The 15,263-nt window shown below is 36.5% G+C and overlaps 2 protein-coding genes across 3 annotated transcripts; both read right to left on the bottom strand.

Moving 5' to 3' along the window:
* Nucleotides 1-3,559: 3,559 nt before the first annotated feature.
* On the bottom strand, nucleotides 3,560-9,503 carry LOC130730777 (mRNA-decapping enzyme-like protein). The gene is made up of 8 exons (XM_057582877.1): nucleotides 9,155-9,503; nucleotides 9,022-9,062; nucleotides 8,868-8,923; nucleotides 7,645-7,786; nucleotides 7,376-7,432; nucleotides 6,743-6,857; nucleotides 6,167-6,613; nucleotides 3,560-4,165 (listed from the first exon to the last, which is right to left on the bottom strand). Exons 1-8 carry the CDS (start codon nucleotides 9,308-9,310, stop codon nucleotides 4,109-4,111), a joined length of 1,071 nt encoding a protein of 356 aa, XP_057438860.1. The 5' UTR covers nucleotides 9,311-9,503; the 3' UTR covers nucleotides 3,560-4,108.
* Nucleotides 9,504-11,017: 1,514 nt separating this feature from the next.
* Nucleotides 11,018-15,259, bottom strand: LOC130730775 (mitochondrial fission protein ELM1-like). 2 transcript variants are annotated; one of them, XM_057582873.1, is made up of 11 exons: nucleotides 15,095-15,259; nucleotides 14,858-14,996; nucleotides 14,708-14,774; nucleotides 14,518-14,617; nucleotides 13,899-14,048; nucleotides 13,635-13,761; nucleotides 12,836-12,948; nucleotides 12,550-12,613; nucleotides 12,346-12,439; nucleotides 12,123-12,231; nucleotides 11,018-11,715 (listed from the first exon to the last, which is right to left on the bottom strand). In XM_057582873.1, exons 1-11 carry the CDS (start codon nucleotides 15,218-15,220, stop codon nucleotides 11,614-11,616), a joined length of 1,191 nt encoding a protein of 396 aa, XP_057438856.1. In that variant the 5' UTR covers nucleotides 15,221-15,259; the 3' UTR covers nucleotides 11,018-11,613. The 2 variants fall into 2 exon arrangements, with proteins under 2 accessions (XP_057438856.1, XP_057438857.1); XM_057582874.1 differs by having other exon boundaries at nucleotides 14,518-14,614; nucleotides 15,095-15,258.
* Nucleotides 15,260-15,263: the final 4 nt, after the last annotated feature.

Genomic DNA, 15,263 nt, shown 5'->3' with positions numbered 1-15,263 from the left:
GATCTTGGGCCTGTGCAAGCAGGCCCACATCCCAGAGCCTCCAAAAAGAAGGGGCCCAAAAAAGAATTTCATTAAACTTTCCCCTAAAATAAAATTTAGTTATAATAATTAATGTTCAAAATGTTATTAATGACTTGAGTTGGTCTAGTGGTTAGTAACTGTGTATGTTACTTTTATATACCAAGTTCGAATCCCACTTTTTGGCTTTTGACATGTTATTTGTTAATTAATTACGTTAAAATTATTAGGGGTCTATTTTTATTATTTGCCTAGGGCCTCCAAAATGTCGGGACCGGCCCTGCGTACATGTCATGACCATGATGAGATAGTTGAGTTCCTTCAAGCTAACACATTTGCGGATGATGGGGAGCGGTTGAGCTCTTGCTGGACACTACCTCCCCCCTCCCACGTTAAGCTTAATATTGATGGCAGTCACCGCCTTGAGAGTGTTGCCAGCATGGGTTTTGGTTGCGTGCTCAGAGATGAGAAGGGTTCCTAGATTTGCAGCCTTGTTGGTCATGAGAAGGGGGGGGGGGGGAAGGGGAGGGGGTTGCCATTCTTGGCGGAGGCTCTAGCTCTCTTCCATGGTCTCTCACAAGCTTGGGCTCTTGGTTTCCGACAGGTAGTGTGTGAAACTGACTACGCAGAGTTTGTTGCTGCTTTGGATGAGGTAGGATTAGATAGATTTCTTGCCATAGTAAGAAAAATTAAAAGCTTCCTCCGACGGGATTGACATGTTTCTGTTAGATGTATTCCTAGGGATTGCAATAGAGTTGTTGATTGGCTCGTAAATTCTAGTAGTAGTTTAACTAGGCCTGACCAGATTATTGTTGAGATATATATTTTCTGCCCTTTAGTTAATTAGTAGTTTCTCTAGTTTTCCGATGAAAGAAAAAAAAATTATTTTTATTGAGTTTTGATGTTTTTTTTTTCATGATAGATTAAGGGGCCAAGCCCAGAAAAATAAAGCCTAGGGTAAGAGACTCCATTCACATCATCTCATAAAAGAGAAAACATAGAGTGAGGAGCATTTTCACCACTAAAATCAAAACGCCGTATATTATGCCCAAGATCAGCACATTTCTTGGCTTCTCTAAAGACCAAGTGGAAGTGCACATCCCAAGTGACAGGTCAGGGTCGTGTATAGGTATTTTTAGGCCTAAGGTAAAACTGTTAAAGTAACAAATTTATCAAGAGCACCACGTTGAGATTCAATTAGTTTTTCAACTTTTTTTTATTCAATTTTTTAAAATCAGATTCATACTTTTTATTTGTTAATTTCTCTTGGAAAGAATAAAAATATAAATGTATAAACAAAATAATAAATAAATGAAAATAAAATAATACTACAAATAAATAAAATTGACGAACAATAGAACCTAGAAAGCAAGAAGCCAAGAAATGAAACAATGAGATTTTGCACGACTTTGATATCAAATATCTCCTTTTAATTCACTTCATTGTAGAAAAAATGTTAATTTTTTTTACAGAAGAACAATCAAACAATGAAAAAAATAATAAACTTCACAATCCTATATATAAGCAAAAAAATTGTTCTATTTATTGTTATGCGATTGGATATTACCGTTAGAATTTCTAACTTTCCAAATTACTTCAAATTTTTTCTTTCCAAAATATTGAATATCAAATAGCAACGAGCAATGGATGTTAAAAAAAAAGTAGCAGGCAGCGATCTTTTTTATTTTTGGGTCAATAATAGCATCGTCTTATTAATGAATTGTCTTGGGTTAACCTTTTAACTTTTCCAAGGCCCAATATATGGCCAACCATATTTTTTGTTCAATAATTGTGAGCTACATTTATCTGAAAACAAAATCTGGGTTGTATCTTTTATAAAAAAATTTAAAAAAAGTATAGAAACTAATTTTTTTTCTGGGGACAAGGCCCAGGCCTATTTGGCCTTGTGGTCTGTACGGGGCCCTATGACAGGTTTTTTTTTTACATCGGAAAATCCCTATGATCGTGCAATTGTCTGCTAGGGTTTGCAACTGAACAGTGCGCCGTTTCTCCCCTTTGGGGGGCTTCTCCTCCTCTAGGGAGGCTCTTTTCCTGCTTTAGGTAGGTCTTTCTCCCACAACAGGTGGGTGTTTCTCCACATTAGGTGGATTTGCTTACCCAAATAAGTGGGTTTTTGCTTAGTTTTTGTTTGGATCCTCTTGGCCACCATAGCCTCCGCCCTTGCCATCCCTCCCTCCACCTTGGCCGCCTCTCCCACCTCCATCTGCCAACGTTTGCCTTGCTGCAGATCCAGTGCTGAGAAGGTTCGACCACCACCTCAATGTCTCAGATGCCGTAAGAGCCACTGCAACACAGGCTGCCGCCGCAACCCAGATCTGAGGCCATCCTCTTCTTCGTTTTTTCAGGCAGAGATCTGGGCAGTAAGGTGAAAGCTTGGGTTGAAAGGTGAAAGCTTTGGTTTTGTTTTGTTTTGAAGAGGAAGTGGAAGTAGGGTTTGGGTCGTCCTCTGCGTGCTCTTCCTTTACTCCACTGGTTGGCTTGCTGTTTTCACACTCTTGTTGTTGGCTCCTTCAACTCCCTGTTCCAGATCTACAAAAGCTTCCCTATTATCCCCTCACTTCTCAGAGATGCTGGATTGTCCCCCTGTTGGTGCCGCTGAAGCCGTTCTTGGGCTTTCCCGATAGCGGACTGTTTGCAACTACGGCAGAGCCGAGTGAGTTGTGTTTGAGGAGCGCCGGTTAAAACTGAAGATTGATACTTCTCCCCGCTCAGAAGTCAATCAGGCTCTTTGGTATTTTGGGGTTTAGGGACTTTTGAATGGCCCTTAGGGTTTTACATCATGTTTTATGCTGGATGTTTCAGCTTTATGTTTGAGTGTGCATGCTTCTTGTACTTAAATTGCTCATGTTTTGCATTGCGATATCGCTCGTTGAGATTTATTCTCGCATGTTGTAGGTGCCGTTAGGCAACCCTTGGGTTATGAATGAACTATGAACATTTGACAAAAAAAAAAAAAAGGTTATGACAAATAATATATTTTTATTAATGTGGTTAATCCACAAAATTCGTAGATTGTCATGTCACATGTGTAGCATAGGCAACTTAAATGTTTATATAAGTAAATAAGTAAAATTCATCTAAAAACTTAAGATCTTATGGTGAGTTTTCTTTTTTCCTCATGTCATGTATATTTTGTCAACTTGTAACCAATCTGAAACTTTAAATTCACATTTGAATTTTTTATATCCTGTCAAATTGTGAGGGGAAAATCTAGAGAATTGACTGTGTGCACTTTCCAAAATTTCCCCACTCTGATAAAGTATAATATACAGGTAGCACAGTAGTTTAGTTTTGCAAGCTAGAAAAACATAATTCGAAGGTGATCTGAGTAAAACCAAGTTACTGCCACCACAGGTACAGTACTTAAATTATTACTGCCTACCACCTTAATTTAGTTTTAGAAAGCAAAGAAATTTATCAGAGGTAAATTCCATTCATTTGTATCCGAATGCATGCCGATTGCCGAGCATGAGTTTCACACAATACTGATAACATCACTAGCTAATACCAAAATAAAAGATTTGATCCGAAGAAAATCGATTGAACCTCCATGTTCTTAGTACAAAAAACACAATCTCTTATTCAAGCGGAAGGGGAAACTGACATTCAACGCACTTATTCAAGGCCATTCAACCATTACAGATGGCTACTTCTTCAACACTGGAGTTGCAGTGTAAGAATACACAATGTTTTCACCATAAAATTTTGTGTACAAATGGACAGTTATCAATACATCAACTTCATCATTGCTTTCTTTGATAACTGTCCACATATACATGCATGAATTCGATGGTGGAAGATAATATTGTGTATTAATGCACTCTGTAATTTGATAGTATACTGTGGATTTCACCAGGTTCAAATCCTCTCCAGTGACATCACTTGAGAGTGATCTCAGCTAACAGCTACATAAAGTAAAGTTGTGGCCAGATCTCAAGAGGGGCCAGATTGTCTATACTAAGTTGCAAAAGTGATGTTGTGGTCCTGTTAGTTGTGTCAAAGCGTAACTACTATACACAGAACTAATTTTACATGCAGTTTTTTCACCCAACCTTCGAAATTCCATTGTTCACGAAAGATTCACCTTCAGTAACTTTTGGAACACCATGTCAATGAATTGATCATCCTGGCACAGGAAAATTCCATTAGTAGAGAAATATTTAGAAGGTCAAATTAATAATAATGAAAGTTAAAAATAGCAAGCATTACACAAATGGTAAAAATGAAAAGCACACATTCATCACTTCACTATCTGTTATATTCGGTTACTTCAAATCTTCAATTCTATTGTAAAGTATAAAGAGATCTAACGTTGAAGGGGTTACACACACACACACACAAACACAACACACTCTCTCTCTCTCTCTCTCTCATTCAGCAGCGTTCATATTTTAGACCCACAGTATTTCAGACTTCACAGCTCTACCTCACACTCTTGAACATAATGGTTTCTATGAAGTCTGGACGGAAATATCAACACAGTTGAAACTGCAGATGTCTTCTTCATCATAAATATAAAGACAGCTTACGGAATTCTTATTAATGTGCACCTAATAGGCACTTTTACTGTGCACCTAATTTTTTGTTATCTTTGTTACCCTTGTTAGCCATCTATACACAACTTTAAAAAAAAAAAAATCCCAACATACAATTTTGTAGGCTATAGCAAAGCATAACCCAAAGTGCCTATTTGTATCACGACTTTCAAGCTCTCTTCACACCCTCACAGCTCTCATTGCTTTTGTTGAAGATATTTTTCCTCTCCCCTACCTCATCTTTGACACATTCTACAAAATCTCTAGAACTCTCGGCTAAGGCACATCAATATGCATCTCAAAATTCAATTTTTAATTCGTCTCACAACAGTCAACTTTCATGGGACCAAACCAAATCCTTACTCTTTTTTAACTTTATCTCATCTACCACTTCCACCTTTCCTACTTAACTTACTTGTTACTACTGTTATGGGCACTATTGCAAGGCCCAAGATCACTATAAGGTTTATGTAAGGAGGAAGAGGTGTGATGCACTGAATCAGCACATGGATGAGGAGGCAGCAGGAGAGTAGGCCCTGTTGTAACTGAATTGGTTGTGATTGAGAGAGAATGGGGGTGTATAAATATGGGAAAAGGGGAGAGGGAAAGGTGAACTGGGTTAAAATTGGGAGAGAATAGGCACTCTTGAAATTGACTACTGCTGTTTACTTTGCTCTTTGTAATTGTTTCAATTCCAGGATCTGATGATTTCCAGGATCCTTGGTCATTCAATACAACATATTTTCTTTTCTCCAAAATCACTTTTCTCTGTAATTTCTGGTACCTAATAACTACCATCCATCTAAACAACCTTTTCACCTATCAACACAAATTACATCCCCAAACCCATGCACCTTATCTCATCCAACTTTCTCTCCTTCAGATTTTTACAAATCTAAATTCCTCAAATCAAGTCTCCAACAATATCCCCTCCTCTCCCCATTCCCCAAAGAACTTAACTTCCCAATTCATTGGGTGCAAAGCAATCTTATATCAAGCTACAGCACCAAATTTTGAAGAGAATATTTGCTGATTCAAATCCAAACAGCTTAAAACAATCAGGAAATATCCTCTTAAAATTTTTATTGAACCTACATGTGTATCACAAGCTCTATAGAGCCAAAAATGGAAACAGGCAATGTCAAATGAATTCACTTCTCACTCATTTCAAAGATCTAGTGAATCAATAGGACTTCCAAATATCCAGTACCATAAAGAGTTTTAATAATGTATTAAATTATGTTCTACTTTTAACCACACACATCCAATGTACATAAACATATATTTAAAGCAATACGAAAGAGTTTAAATGCAAATAAATTCAAATTTAAAATTCAAACTAAAGTGATAAGATTGCTATGCCATCACTCCAACAAAGTAGAGATTCATTTTATATTGGAATTATAAAACCAGCTAATGTTAAACACTCATTGACGGTAACACTAGAACATATTAGCCTTTACTTCTGTCTTTTCCTTTATTTTACCCCCTCCAAAAATAGTAAAAAAACTGAATAAAAAATATATAATTAAATTATTAATTGCGAATAAACTTAAGTGAACAAAACAAAAGATGGTAAAATCAAGAAGTACCTGAACCAGTGATAGAAGTGCATCACGGACTTTATCTCTGCTGATAACAGGTCTATTAGGTGTGGGACTAGGGATAGGGTTAAGAGATAGAGGAGGATTAGGTGGTGGAAAGTGTTGAAAAACTGGAGTGCCGTATTGGTTTGGCAGTATCAGGGGATGATGAACAGCTGCATTAGGTGGCACAGACGAAAGTATACGAGAACTTATCAGTGAAGATGAAGAGTTGGATGCAAGAAAAGTAGAAGGGTTAACAAGTTTAGTGACTTGATTGCCAATGTTGATTGTTTCAAGAGAGGCAGATGAAGCTAAATGAGAGGCAGATGGTATTTGTACAGAAGGTGCAGGAGTGAATAAACCATTGGGGACAGTAGAAGTGACAGTTGCAGAATGGTAGGGCCGTCCAAAACTTTCTACACTCGAAGCATAATTTCCAGTAACCTTGGATGCCTGCAACAATTGAATTCAGAAAATTGTAAAGCCACATATATCATACAATAGAAACAAAAACACAGAATTGACATTATAGAAGTATTTATCAAAAAGTAGAGAAAAGTGGCATAAAACTAAATTACATACGTTCAAGGAGTTAATGAAAACATAATCTTCAGGAGTATTTGCAGAAGCAGCAGCTGACGATGACTCTAGGAGGCTTTCTCTTATAATTGACACTGGCTCAAGCTCCTCAAACTCACTACAGTACATAAAAACATCAGGCATAAGCCATGCCGCCACACAACAATAATCACTTATTAATAAAAAAGAAGAGGTAATTAAGTGGGAATAATAAGATAACAAAATAAATAGTTTAAATTCTGAACAAGCACACTCAACAGGCAATTACAACCAGGGGAAGGTGATATATATATATATATATATATATATATATATATATATATAGAGAGAGAGAGAGAGAGAGAGAGAGAGAGAGTTATAGGCCTTAAAATGAAACACTTCATCAAAGAAGGTTATATCTTAGTTTGATATCACAAGTTTCTTCGCAAACAGAATACTAAAAGCAACGCTGTTTAGAATCATTAATATGTAGAGAGCACACTACGATAGAAAGTAACATTTACAAAGAGAAGTTATCCGAAAAGGCATGAAAAGAGATAACAATAGAAACAAATTTAGATTTTATAAGCTTTTTAAAAAAAGATTTTGAGATTTTATAAAGTCAAATGATTTTATAAGCTTTCTAAAAATCCTTACCTATTGCTAGAAGGCATTATTGTACTTGGAGGTGCCTTTGGGTATTCATCAATTATCCTGAAAATTGAAGGGAAAAAATGAACACATATTACTTGCGGATAAGCAGCCTGAATATCAACTACATACGGTACATTACTAAAAAACATGAAAACAAGCAGGAGGAAGTCTTAGTCCAGATTAGATATAAGCATCTAGCCACTAAAAGTTTGAACATAATCAAGCATTTAAAAACACTGCATAAATAACTTGACTGGAGAAAATCACCATACCTATTAAAGAGATTTCCAACTTCTTCACATTCATCTGGGTTGTAAAACCATATACCATTAACTTCTTGCTTTGCATTCCTATATAACAAGTATGGTTTTTTAAGTTCGTACTCAAAATCCAATAGGTTCTCCTTTAGGTTATCTGTCAAGAAATATGTCAGAATTATAAAACCCCATTATGTGTGAAGCATAACAGTTAAGTTTTTGAGAAAGTTATTCATGACACTCTCACTCTAAATAATAAATCTGTTTTCAATATCGCAATAATTAATTTATCATCTCCAAGAACGGCATATGTTACTTACAGCAACAATTAGCTCCAAACAATTAAAAAAACTACCCGTAAAACTTATTTGAATTATGAAGAAGGGAGGCATTTGAAGAAAATAAGTAAATAACATCACAGACAAATTGCATGGTGGATGTACTTTAGAAGAAGTTGATGTGCTTTCATTGAAGGGTTACCCCAACCACTAAGTCTTACAAGTTTACTCCCCTACGTCCTAAGTAGGAAAAGGGGCTAGTGTGAGTGGGGAGTGGGGGGATAAGCAAAGGGAGTTAGTAACATAAAAGAGAAAAAGGGGAAATGAACAAAAATAGAGGGGTTTGACTTCTCCAAAATGAGAAAGTTACTTTAGATGGTAAAGTAAATCATCACCAACCATTGATTTTAAATCAACAGTTGACATTGTGATCATATACTTGCATATGTATAACAATATAGTGTTTTTAAAATTTCAACAAAAATCTAAATCAATGATTGTGATATCTTACTTTACCATCTAAAGTAACTTCCTCATTTTAGTTGTTAATCACGGATGGTGGGTCATGGTGGAAAGCCGAAATCCCACCATACATGACAAATAATGGCGGAAATGGTGCGATATCGGCCATGGCGTAAGGCCAAAAAGCCGCCATGGCAGCGGCATGGCGGATATTTCATAACACAGAGAAGGGAGGAGAATCACATAGGGAGGGCACCATATCATCTTTCTGTTTTTCGGGTAATGCCTCGGGGTTTCTCCTCCTTATCGGCTCGTATTTTTCACTAATTTCCTTCCATTTACATTACTAGAGTACATTATATATATATACATACATACAATATATATATATATATATATATATATATATATTTCCAGATGTGTAGCAAACTATACCTTCAGATTTGTCAATAAATTATACCTAACTGGCAATCTACTAGTAAACATACAAATCAGAACCTGTATTTCTTCGATTCATGACGATAAACTGAAACTCTGGTTTCACTTGCGGGTTCCTGAAAAATCAAATCAAATCAAATCTTGAAAATCGGTTAAAGATCCAAATGTATGTATTGTTGATTACAGAGAGAGAGAGAGAGTATTGTTGATTTACCTTTGGACAACGAAGAGAGATCCTTCAACATTCTTGCGACTCTGCAAACGAGAAGAAGTGAATATAAGAGGGTGAAGTGAAGAGTGAAAAGAAAGGGAGGGAAAGAACAAAGAACAAAGAACGAAGAACGAACCCACTGGTTGCTTTCGATGTTGAAGTCGTACAGAGAGACATGTGCGGCGGTGAAGAGGATCTCGTCGATGAACGGATCCATTCGCCGGAGCACCGTGAGATTGAGCACCTTGGTGCTTTGGCGATCCAGATTCGGCGTCAATTTCTTCTGAGACATTTCTTCAGATGAACCCTCAAAACTGGAGATTTTCGACTTGCTTGTTGTTTCGTTCCGACGCAGATCAAAGACTTGAGTTGAGTTGAGTTGAATCGTGAGTCTTACTCACTCTTCACTCTTCTCTGAAGAATCTACTTGACTTGAACAATCGACGACAATGAATTCAAATTTCAATGTCGACCCGATTCAACAAGACCAAAATACTCTATTTACAATTTGGACTTGGAGGTGGGCTTTTTTTTCTCTTTGAAGAAAATTATTAGTACAATAAATAATTCGTGATTTTTTTTAATTTGTAATTTTTTCTCTAATAAATCACTTTTTAAAGCTTAAACTACCGAGTCCTGAGATTTAGAAAAAGATTTCCATAGGTATTTCAAGGCTTCACGAAAGACTAGTAATAAATTGGAGGCTTCTAGCTATGAGCAATTTGCTAGATTACAAAATTATATTGCAAAAATTAGTTGATTTGTAGAGTTAGGGGGCATTTGGTGATAAGATAGGACATATCTTGTTTTAATTTAGTGTTTGTTGGTCCAATAGAATATAATAGTTGATCCTTTGAATAATATATTGCAAGATAGTCAATCTCAGCTGAAACAGTTGTTTCATTTTTGTCAGACACTTGTTAGATTTGGTAATCCACAATCTATTTCATAACAATTTTAAGGTACGTGTCAACTCCTCTCAAATTCTAATGCAACATTTTGCAATTGTGTTATTTTCAGAATTGTTCACATAAGTTTCATCATCACCTCTCCTTGCATTTTCCCATCCTTCTCTCTTATCCTATCCTACTTATTTAGTTCTTTTTTTTATCCTGGGAACTTGCGCTCTTATAGAAATACGGTCATACTCTAAATAATGTACATGTGATTTGAAGAAAAGCAAAGAGGGATTTATATAAGGTTGTAGGAGTGGATGGATTGAAAATATGAGTTTTCAAGATTAGATTTTTTATGAATCAACATGGCTAAAAGGCGAACAAAGAAATTGTTTAGGCACTATCTAAAGTAAAAAGACCTGAATAAAAAGAGGAAGAACTCCAAACATTCTCACATGATTCTCCAAGGTTAACTCATATAATGCCTGAGTATCTATGCCACAAAATTTGATTATCTAAAATCTCAACGAATGTTTCTAAGAAACTTGAGTATCTCTAGTGATCAATCTCCAAATAATATAAGCGATATTAGTACAAGAATGGTTCCTCCAACATCTAATATCCAACAACTGAATCACACACGAAGAATCAGATTTAATGACAATTTTTTGTAAAACATCTTTCCCTTAGCAAGCTCAGCCTTATGAATACCCGCATATCATAATTTTGTAGTGCAGAACAAACACCCGACTTTCTTGAAAAGGCAAAAACAAAAGCTTCAAGATGGTCTCTAACTACTCCTCCACAAGCCACAACATTCCTTGGCCCCTAGAAAGGACCATCGGAACATTCCGAACAGATTTTGGAGCTAGAATCGTTGTGAAAGAAAACATCCAAACACCTAAAAATTAACCAAAATTACATATAAACGTGAAAGCAAGCATGCGGATCCAACTCAATCATGCACACCAAAATTAAAAAATTAGAGTTTAAAACCAATGTACAAACTAATTTTAGGTATCGTGCATATACGACTTGTGCCATTTGCTTGGTTGATGTAATAGGTCCAATGAAAAGGAAAAGAAAAACGGAACTGCTTCAAATAGAAAGAAACATAAAATGGGCAAATTAATTAATTAGTCAATAAATATCATCTTTTACCTAATCCATGCTTCCCTATGTACCGTGCATCAGACTCAACAGATAACTTGTTCAGCCCAATATTCTTACTTTTGGCCATTGGGTACATTGCACAAGCAATTTGACTATCGTTAACATATATACAAACAATGACTCAAGGAGAGACCGGAATAACACATTTCAGGGAAAACTTATCTTATTAGTACAATTCACTTTCATTATGACACAGTTCCTTGGCAGATTAAAAAATATATGATTTGGGATGTGTGATTTAGCCTAACTAAATCCTACAACAACTACATTGTGGGGGGGAAAAACAGATTTTTATAAGCCAAAATTGGTGAGACCGCCATTGCCCACTTCTGCTTCACAGCTTCACCTATATAAAGTAGAAGTATTTCTAGTGACTTCTTCAAGAGAAGGAAACTGCCCCAGCTAGCAAGCACGCTGAATCTGAGCACAACTCCAGCCGCTATTGGACAGTGTTTCCTCTTCAATCACACACATCATTAATGAATTCCAAGAGTTACAAAGGAATGGTGGGAGGCTTAAGAAACCATTATGCTGGAATAGTCCATCCTCGCTGAGCAAGTGCAGCAATTACTTGATTAGCAGCTTCAGCAGTGTCATTCAGAGGAGGATAGCTCCAGCTTTCAGTTATCTGAATTTTCAAAATACAAATAAGTAAAATTCAACATTTGTTCATCAAAACATCTATGCACATGGTCTGGCAGTGCAGAGAGGCTAGAGAAAAAACAGACCACATAATAATTCTGATAAGGTACTGGATAGTACTTCTAGCCTTTACTATGTGTTTACTTTTGGAATTGTATCATGACATAAGAAAAATATTTATACACCCAACTTTGCGATCTATTCATGCGATAAAGACTTTTGTATAATTGATTAAAGAGAAAGAAAGTAACTACACTGGATAGAGAATAATGGTTGGTGTATTTATCCATAATGATCAAGAGAAAACGAGTCATGGTTAGTGCATTCTGAATTAAAATGATATGAATTTACACCAACAAAAAAGATAACACAACATTACAGCTGGCAACTCACATTCTCCATTCCAGTGAATGGTCGAGCAACTCCTAGCTTCTGCAAAGAATTTTGGAAGTCAGCAAATTTCCATGTACACAGTTCTGCTCCAATTACATACACAGGCTTCCTGTAGTAAAAGATATAGAGTCAGACACTATGGGTTTCACTTTAAGGAATTTTTATAAACAAGGATTTTTATATTATTATGAGATGTAAGCTCATCATCATTGATCATACATACCCGGTACTACAGGCCTCACTCATCATACTAACTGAATCAGCTGTGATAACAAAAGCATCAGCCCATGCCAGATGTCCCATATGTGGATTTGGACCTAAATTTAATAAATGAAATATCATCACACTAATCAATCTCCACTTCTCCAATATCTAGACATGTATGAATTTCCTCTCCCTAGATCTAAGAATATGACAACCAATTTACCTTCACCATCCCATATTTGGACCTTAGGATTTGTTGCAAATTCTTTGACCAAAATTTTGGAGATCTGCAATAAGAATGGAGAAATTGAGTTTGTTAAACAGACAAAGTAAGTTATTAAAAGATACATAAACTGAAGAGCAACATCATAGAAGCCAAAACTAGATCAACTACCAGAGTTATACAGACAAATCACCAAACATAAGGATACTCATCGTAGAAGCCAAAACTGATTATAACCATGTGCACAAGGCAAAAAGATTCTCACATATAGCATAACCTTTTATACCTTCCCAGGAGTTCTTCTAGAGCAGGATATTCTGATTGTCCCACAGCTCCAAAGAACATTCTGAAGCATAACCACTAACTTATTTACAAGATCCAAATCGTAGGGACAATTGCCTGAACAAAATAAATATGAAAGATCAAGACAGAAGGTACAATACAGGGTGTCATACAAGTCAGACTTGAAAAACCTTTTAAAAGTATCAAGAAGAAAATATCAGGCGTAGGAGCGTAGGGAATACAAATATTTGAAAATTTAAATTTTGAACTCAGCTTCGTAACGTTCCAATCGAATAAGCATTAACTGATGCAAAATTGACCTAATCAGCTTTGCTAACTTTTCAACTATGTCCCGTGTAATACAAAAATTTGAAAGTTCAAAACGAGCCTAACATTAGATGTAGGGTATGCAATTCCTTTCTCACCTTTAAAGATTAGGCTTTTGCGTCATTAAAAAGTGTCCAATAAAGAAGGCATCATCAAAATTAAGACAGAAGAAAAGAGGAGTTTTCAGTGTTACATAAATGATGTACGATTGACCAGATTTTGCTTAAAGACATTGACAACACAACACTTATCAATCAAAGATAAACACCAAAACAAACAGTTGGAGACCTATGGGCCCAGACTACTGCACATTTTACCCTTTTAAGGCAAAGGTTATACAATCATCAGGTGCATAAGCATATATTGATACTGACTTTCTAGATATATCGAACAACATACATAATAATTAAGGTGATAGAACCTTAAAAAATACAATAGGAAAAGAATTACAAGTTCCTTAATGCAAAAGAAAATACCTGTAGGTCCTCCAACATTAACCACAAGCAAGGGCTTTGGCAAAGCTGCTAACTTATCATGCCAAGCAGAAGCGGCAACCCTTAGAGCAGCAGAATCAGCTTGATGAAGTGCTCCAACAGTGAGGACCTGGAAAAATGTAAAATCAGAGACATTCAAAACAGGACAAGAATTAGTTAGAACATTTCAACTTAAATATGGGAACAATAAAAATGTTTTTCCATAGACAGAGTCATCAAGAGCTACCGCACAACCACAGTACCTACCACATTGCGGCCAGGAGGTTCCCATGGAGTGACCCACCTCCGAAGAAACCAAGGTATCTGCCGCTGAGCTTCAGGAGTCTGGGGATAATAATCATGGCGGGGAGTAATTACAAGATCAAACCTATTCAGGTACAATCTTGGATGTTGTATCTGAATTGGACATCTAAGAAAGTCAGACTGCAATACAAATAATGCATACCTTCATCTATTATACATAATCCATCCACATATGGAATTGAAAAGGACAAATCATTAAAACATACACCAAAATGAAATAGGCAAGTCATGTTAAACCTCAAAAGAAGTAAAATGCCCTACAAGTGAGTTATTAAGAAATTGTGGTTTATGATCACAGATCTTCAAAGCAAGCAACATCCAATATCTTTAGCCCAATGTTAGCATAGTGTAGCTAGCACTAAGGCCCTAAAGTCTGATCAGGTTCTGAGGCAATCAAACGTAATGGGGAGAAATAATGAGGAAATTGATCATTTAATGTGGGAATCATGACTTATTAGAGTTGACGCAACACTTTGGTAGCACTATGGCAGTCAATCATGATATAAAGTTATATGCTTCAAGGGGACCAAAACATGAGAAAAAATAAAGTGAAAAGTTTAACCTGAACAAGAAAAACATTGTCTGAAGCTAACCGTTTAATGGAGCTGGCAACAGAAATGGTGTCTCGTCCAGACGCAACCACCAACAAGGGGCCATCCCTGCTATATGGATAAAAACACAAAGTAATAGTGCTCATACACAATTCAATTAACCATCACTCCGAACCGCAAAAACAATCACAACATACATACTTGTGAAACGTTTCACGAGCCATTGTTGCAATGTGGTGAGCATCAGCTTCCAAGACATTAGATATACCTGAACAGAACAACAAACATTCAAACAACCATCACATCACCACGTCAATGTGATTGAAATAGAAGCAGCGAGTAATGCATTACCAATGTTGTGAGAGTGAAACGGAGAAACATGATTCGGTTTACCACACAATCTTCTGAGAACGGAGTCCAATTTTCTGTGGATAGAAACCGGTAGCCACTGAAGCCATCGATTGATTCCTCCACGGGGCCTCGTCACGCGCTGAAGCAAAATCAAAATCAAAATCCATCAGCATTAGCAGAGAAGAGAATCGAATTGAATGAAAAAGGGAAAGGAATGAGGAACAGAAAAACGGTTACGTATAACGAGTGGTGGTTGGAGAGGCCGAGAGCACGGATCAAACCAATGCTCTGATTTTCAGCTCCGGCGAAGCCGTTTCCGATTATAACCGCTCGCCGGATTGCACCGTCTAGCATCGTTTCCATTCAAATCGGAAGAGAAAATGAAGTGAGGGAGAAGAAACAAAAG

This window comes from Lotus japonicus, chromosome 1 (genome assembly GCF_012489685.1).
Source record: "Lotus japonicus ecotype B-129 chromosome 1, LjGifu_v1.2".
NCBI lineage: Eukaryota > Viridiplantae > Streptophyta > Magnoliopsida > Fabales > Fabaceae > Lotus > Lotus japonicus.
The sequence above is the reverse complement of the archived record's forward strand: the minus strand, read 5'-3'. Positions and strand labels throughout refer to the sequence as shown.

Coding starts and splice junctions, on each gene's coding strand:
- LOC130730777 (XM_057582877.1), bottom strand. CDS start 9,310: ATGTCTCAGAAGAAATTGACGCCGAATCTGGATCGCCAAAGCACCAAG. Junction 9,063..9,154: donor ACATCGAAAGCAACCAGTGG/GTTCGTTCTTCG, acceptor TCTCGTTTGCAG/AGTCGCAAGAATGTTGAAGG. Junction 7,787..8,867: donor CATGAATCGAAGAAATACAG/GTTCTGATTTGT, acceptor ATTTCTTGACAG/ATAACCTAAAGGAGAACCTA.
- LOC130730775 (XM_057582873.1), bottom strand. CDS start 15,220: ATGGAAACGATGCTAGACGGTGCAATCCGGCGAGCGGTTATAATCGGA. Junction 14,049..14,517: donor ACAATGTTTTTCTTGTTCAG/GTTAAACTTTTC, acceptor TGTCCAATTCAG/ATACAACATCCAAGATTGTA. Junction 12,949..13,634: donor TAATGTTGGAGGACCTACAG/GTATTTTCTTTT, acceptor TATTTTGTTCAG/GCAATTGTCCCTACGATTTG.